Source organism: Hypanus sabinus, chromosome 21 (assembly GCF_030144855.1).
Source record: "Hypanus sabinus isolate sHypSab1 chromosome 21, sHypSab1.hap1, whole genome shotgun sequence".
NCBI lineage: Eukaryota > Metazoa > Chordata > Chondrichthyes > Myliobatiformes > Dasyatidae > Hypanus > Hypanus sabinus.
Genome location: NC_082726.1, coordinates 52866809 through 52883026, shown reverse-complemented (window position 1 = coordinate 52883026; position 16218 = coordinate 52866809). Strand labels below are relative to the sequence as shown.

Here is a 16218-nt window from a genome sequence, read left to right as displayed (position 1 = left end):
GTCATTAAAAACTCCCTCGTGTGATTAAAGTTTTCAACTTCACAGGAGATTTTTTTTTAATCAGTTGTCATGAAGCATAAATTGTCAACACATAAAGAGACATAATAATAAACAGGAGGCATCAAGCTGAAAAGGTGGTCTAAAGAGATAAAGGTGTTAACCCTGTATCCTTAATGCTAGGCCTAATTCAACAAAAGGCCAATTCAGTTAAGGAGACACTAAATAAACACACATACAGGCCTCCCCGGTTACGAATGCCTGACTTATGAACACCTTTATATGTGAAAGAGCTCATGCAATATCATTAAATTCAAAAGCCCCACATTTATTCTATAAACAGCAGGTCTAATTTTCTGTCTCTCACTCTCTCCACTTTTGAAATTCTTCTCTTTTTGCCAGTTGTAGGTGTATTTGATGCCGTTCATTACCATACTTTGAAGCTGCAGTTATCACAGAGAGTGATATTTGTGGCATTTTCCACCCTTACAAACAAAATCAAATTATGGACGAGTAAAAAAATGAAAAGCTGATAGGTGGTGTAGCAGCATTCACACCAGGCTTTGAGGCGAGAGGTCTCGGACTTCAATCTAGCTGACTCCTTGCACACTTTCCATCCATGCTGGGTTGGACATTGAGCTAGCAACTCAGCCTCATGAAAAACAGACAAAGTGCTAAAGAAGTGGCAAGGTTGCCACCCGATGTGCCACAGGGTGCGGAAAGGAACAATAAAAAAATACTGCCTGCTACCCAGAAGCTGGTATGTATTGCTTGATAAAATACGTTCGTATATGTAGAGTGAATGTGGGAATCACAGATTAACAGAAGCATAAATAACATCTGTAGCAAGAAAATTAGCAATTTTCCTTCTTGGTTCTTTCATGCTCATAAGCAGTAATGAATAAAGATTACATTGTTTAATCACATGACTGGTACTTTACCAGATCTTTGGGTTTCACCACTTTCATGAAGGCACCACGAGTGCTTGCCTCTTGCTGTTCTTTTCTCGTAACCCTTCTGGTATCCAGGAACTTTAGATTTGGTAACTTATGAAGAACAAAGTACCTGGAAAGAGAAATATGAGAAAGGTCCTGGTGAATAATAATCTCACCATTCGCTAGAACCAGTCCAATGTGGAGATGCAAAGGACTAAAGAAAACAGAGGAAGCAAGTCCACATTGTTGTCTATAAAAGCCAGAAAAGCATCATAAGGTACAAAATAGAACTTGTAAAGAAACTTTTCATTTTAAGCCTCCTTAAGACATTATAAGGAGCCTGCACTGAAATATTGTCTTTCCCAATATCCAGATGTACCAAAGGACATCATTAGCAATCAAGAGTTTTTGAAGAATGGAAATTCAATAATGCAGAAACACTTTGACTAACCTAAACACAGCAAGAACCCGAAGCATTACAAAAAGATCAAATAATGGTTTCGATTAGGAGGAGAAAAAAAATTAGATGGAACAATGAAAATGTGTGAATTCTCCAAATAGAACCACAGGGTAATTACGACACCCTTGAGATGGGTAATTGGGAGGATCCGTTTTTGGACAGATCAGTCATAATCTTATTGAATGGTGGATCAGGCTCGATGGACTGGATGGCCTACTCCCGCTCCTATTTCCTAAGTTCTTATGACAAGGAGAAATGTAGGGTGGCATTGTAGCAAAGTGGTTAGCAAAATTTCTTTCCAGTCACATCTATCACTCATCGGGGTTTGATTCCTGCCACCGTCTACAAAGAGTTTATATGTTTCTCTGTGCCCATGTGAGCTTCCTCCCACATTGCAAAGATGTATAGTTAGGGTTGGTGAGGTTTGAGTCTGTTGGTGCCAAAAGCATAGCAACACTTGCAGGCTGCCCCCAGGGTATCTCAGATCGAGTTAGTCACTGACACAAACAGCACAATTCATTATATGTTTCAATGTATGCATGACAAGTAATTGCCCAACCTCTCCTAATAGTTAAACTCCCCAATCTATACTATTACAGAAAGGTATCAGCAGTTCGGATGACCAATTCCAGTTCTGATGAAAGTTTGGCTGAAAGGAGAATTCTATTGCAATATCCCCTGAACTTGTTACTAATATTGTCACCAAAGGTTGCTGAAAAGTCATAGCAAGGGTAAAAGGGCATCTCAAACATGAAAGGACATGGAACATAACATGTCTCTCTTTAACCAGCATAGTACGTTCGGAAATTGATAACACAAGGACAAAGAAAGAAGAGGATTTAGAACAGGTATATTGCAACCAGAGAAACTGGACAGAGAGAATTAAAAGGAAGCTTGAAAGCAGGTCACTCAGCCCAACGAGCCCTTACTGACTATCAAGTACCTATTATACCACAGGCAAAGGCTTCCCCACCATTGAGCACATCTACATGGAGCACTGCCCCGAAAAAGCAGCATCTATCATCGAAAAGAAAAACCACCATCAAGGGTATGCTTGCTTTCCACTACTACCATCGGGACGGAGGTATAGGAGCCTCAGGCGCCACACCACGAGGTTCAAGAACAGTTATTATCATACAACCATCTGGCTCCTGAACTGGCTAGGATAACTTCACTCACCTCAACACTGAACTGATTGCACAATCTATGGACTCTCTTTCAAAGACTTTACAACTCACGTTCATGGAAATTGTTTCTAATTTGCATAATTTGTCTTCTTTTACACATTGGCTATTTGTCAGTCTTTGTTTATCTATATTTTTCATAAATTCTATATATTTCATTATTTTCCTGCAAATGACTGCAAGAAAATGAATCTCAAAGTAGCATATGACAACATACATTCAGTGGCATTATTAAATACACCAGTACATTGTTCATTAATGCAAAAAATTAATCAGCCAATCATGTGACAGCATTGACAGCAACTGAATACATAAAGACATGTGGACATGGTCATGAAGTTCAGTTGTTGCTCAGGCCAAATATTAGAATGTGCAAGAAATGTGACCTGAATAACTTTGACCATGGAGTGATTGTTGGTGCCAGAAGGGGTGGTTTGAGTATCTCAGAAATTACTGATCGCCTGGGATTTTCACGCACAACAGCCTCTTGAGTTTACAGAGAATGGTTTGAAGACAAAAACCATCCAGTGAGCATCAGTTCTGCGGGAAAGAAAACACCTTGTTAATGAGAAAGGTCAGAGAAGAATGGCCAGACTGGTTCAAGCTGACAGGAAGGTGACCATGCAATGCAAAAGTGGGGTGCACAGGAGCGTCTCTGTATGCACGACATGTTGATCCTTGAAGTGGATGAGCTACAGCAGCAAAAGATTCAACAATGCAAGGGTACCTAATAAAGTGGCCATTGAGTGTATATGAACTATGATAATAAACCTACTTTGAATTATATGAAGCTTATTATACTCTCCACATATTCACATCAACTCCCTCAGATTCAACCACCTATTGACCCACCCAAGACTGATTACAGAGGCCAACTAATCCTCTTTGGGATACTGGAGGAAGCTGGTGAACCTAGAGAAAACCCACATCACGGAGGGAGACTGTTGAAACTCTGCAAAATCAGCACTCAGTATCAGAATTGAATCTAAGTTACTGTGAGGCAGCCATCTCTACTACTGCACCACAGAAATATATTTTTCTTCAGATTTAGCATTATATATACCTGCAGTGCATATACAAAAGCAAAATGAGACTCATCCCATTATAGAAATGACTAGGCAGTAATTAATACTTTGCATGGTGAAAAGGGACCAGTGACTCTGACATAAAATATTGATATTCTATGATGAAATTAGATCATACATTACTCACAAGTAAATCAGCTTCCCTTGGTGGAGACAGCAAGACTCTGTCTTTGAAATAAGTGGCACGGCGGTATTTCTTGGAGAGAAACTTGTAGATTTCTATGTCTCATCTCACCTTAAGTGCTGTAGCAATTGCACATAAATATTGGTGACTGCCATTAGCCTCACTAAGATCTTGACAGCAAATTATGGCCCTTTGCATTTGGTGCAGTCATTCACACTATGCCAAAGCCATCGATCTTCAACTACCATTTAGATATAATGGATGCCTTTTTAAAAGAAACCCAAGGAAAATTGTTTTCCCCTAAAAAAAACAGAATAAATGCACTCAATGGATCCTGAACCCTTCACTTACATTATAAAGGAATGAAAGTTGGGATTCATATAAAGTGATGAGATGGGGAGAAATCTGTTATCTGGAGCGCAACACTTCAATGACTCTCATTACTTAATATCTTTTATTTCCCCAGGAACGCCTCTTATTTATTTTATTTAGAGATACAGCAAGGAACAGGCCCTTCTGGCCCAACAAGACATGCCACCCAGCAACCCACCTATTCAACACTAGCCAATCACACGATAATTTACCGTGCCCAATTAACCTATCAACCGACATGTCTTCAGACTGTGGAAGGAAACCTGAGCACCAGGAGGAAACGTGCGGTCATGGGGAGAACACACAAATTCCTAACAGATGGTGCTGGAATTGAACTCTAAACTCTAGTACCTTGAAGTGTAATAGCAATGTGCCAACCACTACACTACTGCAGGGCACTATCGTATCAATGAGGATTGTGCTGGGTAGCTCACAAGAGTCACCATGTTTCTGGTGCCAGCACAGCATGCCCACAGCTTATTAACCTTAACCTGTACATCTATGTAGTGTGGGAGGAAACTGGAATGCTGGAAGAAAACCCAAGTGGTCATGGGGAGAATGTAGAAACTCCCTACAGATGGACGTGAGAATTGAACTCCAATATTACAGCTGACCACTATGCTATCAGGCCACCATTTCAAACATTCTTTTAATCCTTTATGTCTTTTGCTGTCTTATTTAAACAAATGCTGGCTGCTAATAGACAATGCAAAGGCCAGCTGGCTGTAATGACTCATCATCACAGATATCAGCGTCTGGAAGTTTTCATTTCTGCCATTTCTTAATGAATGAATTAGGACACAGAAGCAAAAACAGTGAAGATGATGAGAAGGAAAAAAGAGGACATGGGGAGGATGTTTCTGTAGTGGGTGAGTCTAGGATCAGCGGGCACAGCCTCAGAATAGAAGGACATCCTTTCAGACCAGGGATGAGGAGGAATTTTGTTAGCCAGAGGACAGTGAATCTGTAGAATTCAATGCCACAGACATCTGTGGATCTAAGTCATTGGGCATATTTGAAGCAGAAGTTGATAGGTTCTTGATTAGTAATAGTGTCAAAGATTATGGGGAGAAGGGTGAAGAATTTGGTTGAGAGGGATAATGAATCAGCCATAATGGAATAATGGAGCAGACTCTATGGACTGATTGGTCTAATTCTGCTCCTATGTCTTATGGTTTTTATGATGCTATCATGAGCTACCTTTCTCAGACCCATCTGATGTATCCCACTGCTAAATATAGGTGTGGTATTTTGCTGGTTTATCATAATGAAAGCCTTGTCTGAATTCTTGAGTTCAACACCTTCAAAGAGCTTCTCCCAGAAGAGCTTCTGGGTGAGACTCAATTGGTATCAAAAGGCATCACAGCCTGCTGACACAAAAAACTCATCTGACTGCATGTTGAATGAAAAGATGATGCCTCAAAAAGGCAGCATTGTTATTAAGGACCTCCCCATCAACCAAAACATGCCATCTTCCATCAAGAAGGAAGTACAGGAGCACGAAGACACAGACTCAACATCTTTGGAATACCTTCTTCCCCACTGCCATCAGATTCCTGATTGGGTATATTTGAAGTGGAGGTTGATAGATTCTTGATTAGCAAGGGCGTCAAAGGTTATGGGGAGAAGGCAGGAGAACACATCTAAGGACATGATGAAATGGCAGAGCAGAGTCAATGAGCCAAATGGCCTACTTCTGCTCCTGTGTTTTATGATCTAGTCCTGTGCCTCTGTTCTAAACATTTACAAAAAGTAAATGTGGGAAGTTCTCAGATCAGGAAGCATCTTCAGACAGAGGGAAGAGTAGTGTCAATGTTTCAGGTCAATAACTACTTCTCAGGATGTAATGATAGCCCAAACCATTAATTCTGCTTCTCTCTCCACTGATGCTGAGCTTTTCTAGCATTTTTTCCTCTTGCACTTGTTGTCACGGATATGTCACAAATTAATATCAGGCAAACTGTCAATAAATCTTAGGTATTGTACTTGTTCACCGTCTTGAGTAAAATTCTTAGATAAAACTAAAGCCATTGTTGCCATGTTACAATGAGCTGTGAATAAAATTCCCAATTCTGGAAAGGTGATGGTTTGCAAAGACATTATTTTGAGAGATAATTAGGCCTTTCTGTCAAGACAGTCATTTCTATTTGGATGGGTGTGTTGCCACATACTTCTCCGCAGTTTAATTTTGTACTTTATGTGAGGAACACTTCTGAAGTAGTTGTCTGCTGTTGGCAGAATGCCAGACATTGAGACAACGATCTTGAAAAAATTCTGCTGATTCAAGCTGATGAGTGCATTTTCTTTAAAAACTCAGCAGTCCTCTCCAGAGCTTTGACCTACACAGGTTGTGTAAGAGGGGGAGAGTTTGGAGGCGGGTGGGAGGGGGTGATTATCACTTTTGTGTTGACAGCACTGTCCAGCTGCTGTTTCGAAAACTTAACAAAAAAAAATCTAAACAGTAGAATAGCATTTCACAAACTTCACAAAAGCATGAACCTTGAGCCAAAAAACGGGTTTCTGAGAACACTCGTGACTAGAAGTTTGGTTGAAACAGTTGGCTTTAATAAAGATTATAAAAAAGATATCTTCCCTCATTAATAGGAGTACCTCATAATTGGCAGCTGTAACTTCTACAAACACTATGAGTTAGAAACCTAATAATGCACACTTGAAACCTGGCCTTTCTGACAAAGATTTTGGTGATTTGTTCCACATCTCATTCCATGGTACAGTCACCTTGCCTGATTTCACTCTCTCAAATGATCTTGGGAAGCTCAACCATGACTAAAATGCTACAGTCATAAAAACTGGATTTTGGAGATACCAAAAGAAAACAAGTCTAAGAGCAGGCAAACAGTGAAATTTAAAGAGAATAGAGAGATACTCTCAAAATGACTCCCATTTGCCTGTGATCTCAAAGGACTTGGGTGATCTGGTTCCTTCCAAATCCAGAGGCACCTTGTGGATACACCAATTCTTTTACCAAGGACTTTTGTAAAGGAAGGATTGAGTTTACCCAGTGACATATTCTGAAGGAAAATACCAGAGATAGAGCTAATTCAAATTAGATATAGAGGTATTGGAATTCCCAGCAGCTCAGTGCTGCTGGGCACTTGGAGCATTTACTGTGTAAGCAAATTTCAAAGGGATGATATGGAAGATCCTTCTGGTTTGAATGAAGTGACAGAATAAGAATAAGACTTCCAACATTCTTGCTTCTCACCTAACTATATCCATCACCAAAACCAAAAACATGAGCTTCCATTTTTTTTTATGATATTGTCTTGGCCAGAGGAAATATTCCCCCATAAGTGTTGAATACAGTGGCCCAAAATGATGCTCGCTGGGACTGGTGTTTCCAAACGGAACTGCCCGCATTCAGTGGCCTGCAGGTAAACGTGACCTGGACTTGTGTAGTTTATCACAAGAAGAGTTACAGACCCAATCCATCTGTGATCTTGCACCATACAGACCACCGAGAGTATCCTTCCATTGGAATGGAAATGCCCAATAGGAAAGGAGGAAGAAAAAAACCCATGTTCAATTACTTATTTTTCAATTTTGTAATAGTTTAATGCCTTTGACATGTCATTATGATTTTAATGCACTTTTAAAATTTTCTTCTTTTTAAATGTCTCTGAATAGCAGGGGCTTCCTAACTTTGAAAGGAGAAGATGATTAAGACACATAGACAGTTGGTAGAGAGGAGTCAAAATATGCTTCTCCATAGAAGACAAAGGGTAGTGGTGGAGGTTCTTTACTAGGGGTATCCTGCAGGGATTAGTGCTGTGATTTAAACGGTTTGGATGAAAATGTAGATGGAACGTTCAGCACATTTGTAGATGCACAGAAATTGGCAGAGCTGTGGATTACAAAGAGATTTGTCAAAGGACACAGCCAGAAAGTGATCAGTTGGAAATTGAGTTGGAAGCGTTTAAACTGATGTGTTCAAAGTGACGTATTGCACTTTGGAAGGTCAACTGTAGGGAGAAAGTACACAGTAAATGGCAGGGCCCTTTAGGAGCACTGATGTATGGAGGGATCATGCGGTGCAAGTCCATAGCTCTCTGAAAGTGGCAAGTAGCAGTAAAGAAGGTTTATGGCAGGTTTTCCTTTATTGGTTGGGATATTGAACTTAGAAGTCTGAAAGCCACATTGCAGCTATATAACGCTTTGGTTAGGTCAAATTCAAAGTACATTTATTATCAAAGTATGTATGCAGTATAGACTCATCTTCTCCACAGACAGCCACAAAACAAAGAAAACCATTGGATCCATTCAAAGAAAAACATCAACCAACTCCCCCATGCAAAAATACAAATTGTGCAAACAGCACCAAGAACATCAAACCTTCCCGAGTAAAAAAATCAACAAGAAAGAATGAGTGAAAACACAGAAAATAAAACAAGAATTGAAAGAGTCCATACTCAGTTCAGCTCAGCATTCATCAGACCAATCCACAAACCACAGAACCACAACTTCAGTACCATCCTCCAACAGCATCAAAAGAGAAAGAGAGACCATTCCGACACAGGAGCCTTCCTTTGGGAGCAGCCCAAAATTTGGAGTATTGTGTATATACATGGGATTCCAGAGATTGCAATCTGGTCCATCAAGCAAAATGCTGGAGGTTTCATCTGGTCTGGCTGGATCCGTAGAGGAAAAATGGACAGTCAATGTTTTGTGATAAGAACCCCCATTTGGACTCTACCGTCGGGAGTATCCAATGAAGCACTAGTTCAGGAAGGCAACATCTATTATTAAAGATCCCCACCATCCAGACCATGCCATCTTCTCACATCCATCTTCAAGCTGAAGTACAGAATCCTAAAGTCACACACCTCCATGTTCAAGAACAGCTACTTCCCTTCAACCATTCGTTTCTTAAACCAACTGGCACCATGCTAATGATTACCTCAATCTGACAACAGTGTGACCACTGTGCATTCCAATAGATCTGTTCGTTGTGGGAATTATGGTATTTCTTGTCTAATTTTGTACAGTTTATGTTTAATTGAAGTTTATCTTGTGAATGTTGCATCCCAAATGCTATGTGCCTGAGATATTGCAGCAAGCAAGCTTATCATTGCGCCTGTGCATGCATGCATTTATGCATGCGACAATAAGATCGACTTTGACTTTCCCATATTGCTTTGTGGAGTACTGAGCAATAAATGCTGAAAGTGAAACCACACATTACATGAAAGAAATAAATTGAGTCAACAGGCTCTGAGTTTTGACTTTTCATCAAGGATTAATTACAGTATGAGGTAGTTAAGGGAGTGTTATTATTGCTCTTCACTTCAGTTAAAAATCTGGCAAAATTGCTGCAGCTCCTATCCCATGGTAGCTGGTGAGTGTTTATTATCTCTCTTTTCCCATAAAGAAATTGCAAGTCCACATTCAAATACATCATTACCACTGGAAGAAATAATGGAAGAAAAGAGAGAGGTGAGTAATTTTGAAAGGTAATAAAGATGATGTTAAGGATGAATATCATAAGGAAAGGACTAATATTTTCATTGTTCATAATTCCATGGTGTCATAGACAAAATCTCATACCTATCTCCTCGCACATATTCTTCTCCTCCCACCCCAGCAACCATTCAAATCCCAATAATTATTATTTTTGGCACAAAGATTGTGGGCCAAATGGCCTCCTCTGTACCTTAAAGTTCTAAGATTCTGTTAAGAAGGACATTGGATAAATAGAGTCAATATTGCTTGGGAAAACAAGCAAAAAATAAACTTCAATTTACATTAGCATACAGCTTACTACTGCATTGTCACAGAAAGCAATACTTGATAAATCACTCTTGTATTCAATTGCTTTAAGTTTCATGGGGCAAAAACTTAAATTAATTGGGTTTAAAACAATGAAAATGTGGCATTTTATTAAATACACTTATCTCAAACATACATGGGCTGACCACTCCCCAGATGTCAGAGCAAGAGATTTGAAATAGGTGCCATCTTATAAGACAAACTTTCCTTAGCAACAACAAGTAGCAATAAACAAATTCAGGAAGTATCTGTTTACAACAATTCCCAACCTTAATTATGTAACAGTACTTCACGTATTCCATCATACAAAATAACTGCTCTTAAAAAAATAGCATATCCTCCCAATTTACTGTGAGCAATGCCAGAGGAGATGGGCTAATTTTAAATAAATATAGAATTAATTAAATGCTCCATTAGTTTTCCTTCCAACAAAAAATGTCAGCATCATATACAAAATAAGTAGCAGCCAGGAAGGCAATAATATATTTCATCTTTATTGCTACGGCTCCAAGGTAAATCAATTTGAGTTAAGCATTTGGAACTAATTTGAATCCCAATATTTTTTCAGTCTTAACAGCACTAGGCAAACCATGTTCTCAGTAACAATCTGAATCTACCCACCCATATTGTTTTATTTTTGGTCAAAGTACAAGTTAAACACTAAAATATTCTAATTTTGAACTCACTTCTAAATAAAAGTATAATAAAGAATAATCTTCTGATAATATATTACTTCTAACACAAGGGGAAAAAACCTAACAAAGTGCCAGAGAACTACAAGAGAAGGGTTCCAAATCTTCGATGAAGGAAGAGAGTTTCAAGTTGCATGGGATCGATATTTTTAGTCATAGCTATCAGGGGCAAGAAAGGGGGTATCATGAATATATCAATAAAGCAAGAGAATGATGAGGCTTTCACAAGATATTTGAGACAGATGGTGCCTAATGTACTAAGGTCTCGAAGAATGAGGGTGAGTTATTTGGACCTGTGCAAGACGGTAGCTATAGGAAAAGGAGATCTATAGAATTTGAATAATGAAAGGATATTTATCTTGAGGCTTTTTATGGCATAGATCAGATTGCAGCTGGAGTATTGTGAGAATTTTTGGGCCTCTTATCTAAAGGGTGTGCTGGGGTTGGAGAGGATTGAGATGAAGTTCACAAGAATGATCTTGGGAATGAATGGTTGAATGTATGAGGAGCATTTAATGGCTCAGGGCCTGAACTATCTGGAGTTTAGAAGAATAAGGGGGATCTCACTGAAATCTATCAATGATTGAAAGAACCAGACAGTGTGAAAGTGAAGGGTATGTTTCCAATAATGGGTGAGGCTACGACAAAAGGGTGTTCTCAAAATGCAATGATGTCCTATGAGAAAGAGATGAGGAATATTTGTTTTAGCCAAAAGATGGTGAATCTATGGAATTCATTGCCACAGATGGCTGCGAAGGCCATGACATTGGGTATTTTTATAGTGGAGTTTGATTTTTAAGGGCACCAAAGGTTACAGGGAGAAGGCAGGAAAATGGATTGAGGATAACAAACCAGCCATGATGGAATGTCAGGGCAGACTTGATGGACTGGATGGCTTATTCTGCTCCTATGTCTTATGAATGCTGGAGGAAACCCAAACTTGAATGAAAATGTTCAGAATTAAGAAATGTTGAGATTTCAGCAACTTTCTTAACACAAAATTTATCTATGTCCCTGAGGTCAAATAAAGAGGCAGCAAGTGAGAGCAGCTACAAGTATACATACTCTCTATAAATATACCGGCAACACCTGATTTACATTCCTTGTCATTTTTGGTTATTTTGTGGTTTTGCCAATGGCCTGGAACCTTGCAGTAAACTAATGATTAGGCTATCAATGGTCACTGATATTACAGGTCCAAGGTACAGTTAGAAACAGGAATCTACAAATTCTAGTATGATTTACCTTGCAGTTCCTATAAACTTCAATAGACTAGTAGCTTGCTAAGAGATTAGTTATTCAAACATATGAATGGATGCCCAAGAAGCATTAAAGTAGTTCTTCAAGATATTTTTAAACAGTGCTCCCAAACACAAAATCTTTACCTTTTGAAAGACAAGGGAAGACATAAGGGAGGATTAGTGAGAGATTAGTGGTATTTGTTCTGGTTTAAGAATTCACTGGTAAAATACAGTGACAACTTTCTGTCAGCAAACAAAGCTGTTAACTAGTTTGTTAATCATACTTTTTTTATCAGAAGTTAGAGAATATCTGCAGATGTTGGAAATCCAAACAATACACACAAAATACTGGAGACCAGGCAGCATCTATGGAAAAGAGGACAGTCGACATTTCGGATCAACACCCTTCATCAGGTCTCAGAAATGATCACTGCAATCAATAGTCTGTAACTTCCCTTTCTGAGTTGAGCTTTTCAACTGCCTTTACAACCTGGCAGTTTTGCAGTGTGAATTGAAGTCTCGATGGTGCGGGATGGTTCCGGTGTGGTGGAAACAGGCTGATTCATGGTGGCAGGAGCTATGCTGAAGAGCAGGGAATGAGCCAATGCTTTGCCATTGCTGGAATAGACTTAGAAGCAATTCAAAGCGGCTGAGCCGAGGTGAAGCAAAGTCGAAGTGGCAGGGCCTGGGCCCAAGAGAGAGGAATAAGCCAATGTTTGATCGATCTAAGCGCTGGGCCTGATCGAAAAGATCGGGTATGGGCTGAATCGAGCCGACGGGACCCAGGCCCAAGAGTGTTTTGAAGCATCAGGGCCCGGGTCCAAGAACGAGGAAAGACCTGCTGTTTAGTTGATTTAAGAGCCAGAAAGAGAAGGATGGGCCAGTTTTTAGCTCGTTGCTCATGAGGTTTACTTGTTCCTGCGCTGAACTGCAACTAATTGATTCCTGGATTGGCTGTGACTGACTTCATGGCTGAGGACTCCCTTTCATGAACTTCAGTTCCAATTGTTATTTGCTTACTTTTATTGTTTGCTTAATTCATCTTTTTCTTCATTACATTGGGTGTTTGACAGTCTTCTTGTTTTAATGGGTTCTATTGGGATTTTTAGTTTTGTGGCTGCCTGTAAGGAGATGAATCCCAGGGTTGCATATAGTATATATATTTTGATAATAAATGTGCTTTGAACTTGTCACATGTATATCATAGTTTACAGTGAAGCACATTGTTTGTGTCAAATCAAATCAGTGTCACCACACTTCTGGCACCAATGTGGCAAACCCACAACTCACTAACACTAACTGAACCCCATACGGTCATAGAGAGAACATACAAATTCCTACTACAGCAGTGGCAATTGAATCCTGATCTTATATGACTGTGCTGCCATAAATTGACTGCGCCCCAGAGTCACAAATAACCTTGACCTTGGAAACACTCTATCTCTCCTTCTTCATTTTATGGCCTAATTCCTGGAATATCAAACCAAATATGGAAGCATTTAACATATGCATTGAAACATATCAAGAAAGTGGCTTAAGAGAACTGAATGAAGGGTAATAAATGTTGGTCACAACAGTGGTAATCACTCAAAACTAAATCAATAAGCTCTGAAACTTAAGCCACCATACTTCCCTGTGCAACTGGATCCTTGATTTCTTCACTTGCAGGCCCCAGTCAGTTCGGATTGGCAACAACATCTCCTCCACAATCTCCATCAGTACAGATGCACCCCAAGGCAGTCTGATTAGCCCCCTGTTCTACTCACTTTGCACTTATGACTGCATGGCTGAGCACAGCTCTAATGCCATGTTTATGTTTGCTGACAACACCGCTGTCGCAGGCCAAATCAGCATGTAAGAGGGAGACTGAAAATCTGTCTGAGTGGTGCCACAATAATAAACTCTCACTCAATATCAACAAGATCAAGGAAATGATTATTGACTTCAGGCGGAGGAGACCAGAGGTCCACGAGTGAATCTTCATTGGGGTCTCAGTGGTGGAGAGGGTCAGCAACTTGATCACTTCCTCAGTGTTACCATTTCAGAGGATCTGTCTTGAGTCCAGCACATAAGTGCCATTACAAAGAAGGTAGGGCAGTGCTTCTAATTTCTAGGAAGTCTGGGAAGATTTGACCTGTAAACTAAAACTTCGTCAAAAGTCTATACGTGTGCACTGGAGAGTATATTGACTGGTTGCATCACAGCCTGGTATTGAAGCACTAATGCCCTCGAACAGGAAAAGCTTGCAAAAAAATAGTGGATGCAGACCAGACCATCACAGCTCAAGCCCTCCACAGCATTGAGCACATTTACACAGAGCGCTACTGCAGGAAAGCAGCAGTGATCATTAAGAACTCCCATTCTCATCTCTTGCCGCTGCCATTGGGAAGGAGGTACATGCACACAGCACCAGGTTCAGAAACAATTATCACTGCTCAACCATCAGACTCTTGGACCAGACTGGATAACTTTACTCAACTTAACAATGAACTGATTCCACAACCAAAGGAACACACAAACAATATGCTGGATGAACTCAGCAGGCCAGGTAGCATCTATGGAAAAAAAGTACAGTCGACGTTTCGGGCCAAGACCCTTCGGCAGAAACCCTTCGACTCATAACCTATGGCCTCACTTTCAAGGACTACACAACTCATGTTCTCAACACTTGTGACCTGCTTATTTATTATTATTTTTTTTTCTTTTTGTATTTTCGCAATTTGTCCCATTTTGCACATTGTTTGTTCATCTGTTTGTCCAAGATTCAAGATTGTTTAATGTCATTTCCGGAACACAAGTGTAATGGAGAATGAAATAATTGTTACTCCAGATATGATGCAGATAGTACAAAGATACTAAAAAAGGCAAAGAACACAACAATTATAATAAAATTAACACAATAAATATAAACTCATTACTGAGTCTATATAAATAGATTAATTGTATGTTCATAAAGTGACACTAGTCACTGGAATGTCTGTACGGGGTGACAGGAACTGATAAAAGTAGTGGTGGTTGAGGGTGTGGAGAGTTAGTGGGTGGAGGTGTTGATCACCCTTACTGCTTGGGGAAAGAACTGTTTTTGAGGCTGGTGGTCCTGGCATGGATGCTATGTAGCCTGCTCCCTGATGCGAGAGGGACAAACAGTCCATGAGCAGGGTGGATCGGTCTTTCATGATGTTACCAGCCCTTTGCTGGCACCTTTCTGTATGTACAGTATGTCCTTAATGGGGATAGTCTGGTGCCAGTAATGCATTGGGCAGTTTTGACTACCCATTGTAGAGCCTTCCTATTCACCCTAGTGCAGTTTCCATACCAAGCAGTGATGCAGCTTGCCAGGATTCTTTCCACTGCCCTTCCTGGTATATATGTCCAAAGTCCAGCTCTCATTAGCCTCCTCAGAAAGTGGTACAACCACGGATTCGGCAACGCAGCAGATTCGGCAATTGCGCTTGTGAATATGCACGTGTCAGCTAATGATTATTTCATTTTGATAATATTTAACTCCACTCATTGCATCATAGTATTTGTTGAGACTTGAACACAGCCACACTTCACTTCCTGCGTTCCGCCTTGCCTGAGAAATTGGACTGTTGAGTCAACTGAATCTGAAGGCTACCCGTATTCAGTTAATTCTTAGTTGTTCCTTTCAGCCACAGTGTAGGCTTCGTTTTCCATTTGAGAGTTTTAGTTAACGGCCCTGTTTGGTCTAGTGTTTATTGTTTTCTTTCCCTTTAACACTGTTCACATTGAAATCTGTGATCGATTGACCCTGCTTCAGTGTCTCTCACACCGCACTTGGGCCATATCAAATCCTCTGTGACATAAAGGCATTGATGAGCATTTTTGAAAGTATAGAAGGGGTTTTGGGACCATGAGAGGATAGGTGAGATGAGTTTGAAACTGCTTGCTGTGCCACTGACCTAAAGGAGAGTGAGAGTGGTGCTAGTTCTCCTGAAGTTGATAACTGTCTTCAGTAAGAGGTGATTTGCCTGGTACCAGACCTCGAGCACTTCCATGTCTTCTCTGTAGGCAGTCTCGTCAATGTTGGGGATGAACCCCAACATTGTCCTATGATCGGTGAACATGATGATGTGATTGCTGGGCGTGCAGTCACATGTGAGCAGAGTTTCTTGCAATGGGCTTAAGTGCACAGGCATAGGAGGCACCAGTGTTGAGGATGATGAAGAGGGAGGAGCCTTTGTGCAACCTTACTGGCCTGAGGTCTGTTCATTAGGAAATCAACACCCAGTTGCACAGTGGTGCATTTCCACCGAGAAGTAGGAGCTTGGTCACCAAGGTCTGTGGGACAATAGTGTTGAATGCCAAACTGAAATCCAG

At 40.3% G+C, this 16218-nt stretch overlaps 1 protein-coding gene across 4 annotated transcripts in view; it reads right to left on the bottom strand.

Annotated features, from left to right (window-relative positions):
- Positions 1-16218, bottom strand: part of lrmda (leucine rich melanocyte differentiation associated) — a 1063446-nt gene that overhangs the window by 355664 nt on the left and 691564 nt on the right. For all 4 annotated transcript variants that reach the window (XM_059946545.1, XM_059946548.1, XM_059946546.1 and 1 more), the window contains one exon: positions 939-1062. In XM_059946545.1, the coding sequence (XP_059802528.1) occupies positions 939-1062 (124 nt within the window). The remainder of the gene's footprint in view (positions 1-938; positions 1063-16218) is intronic.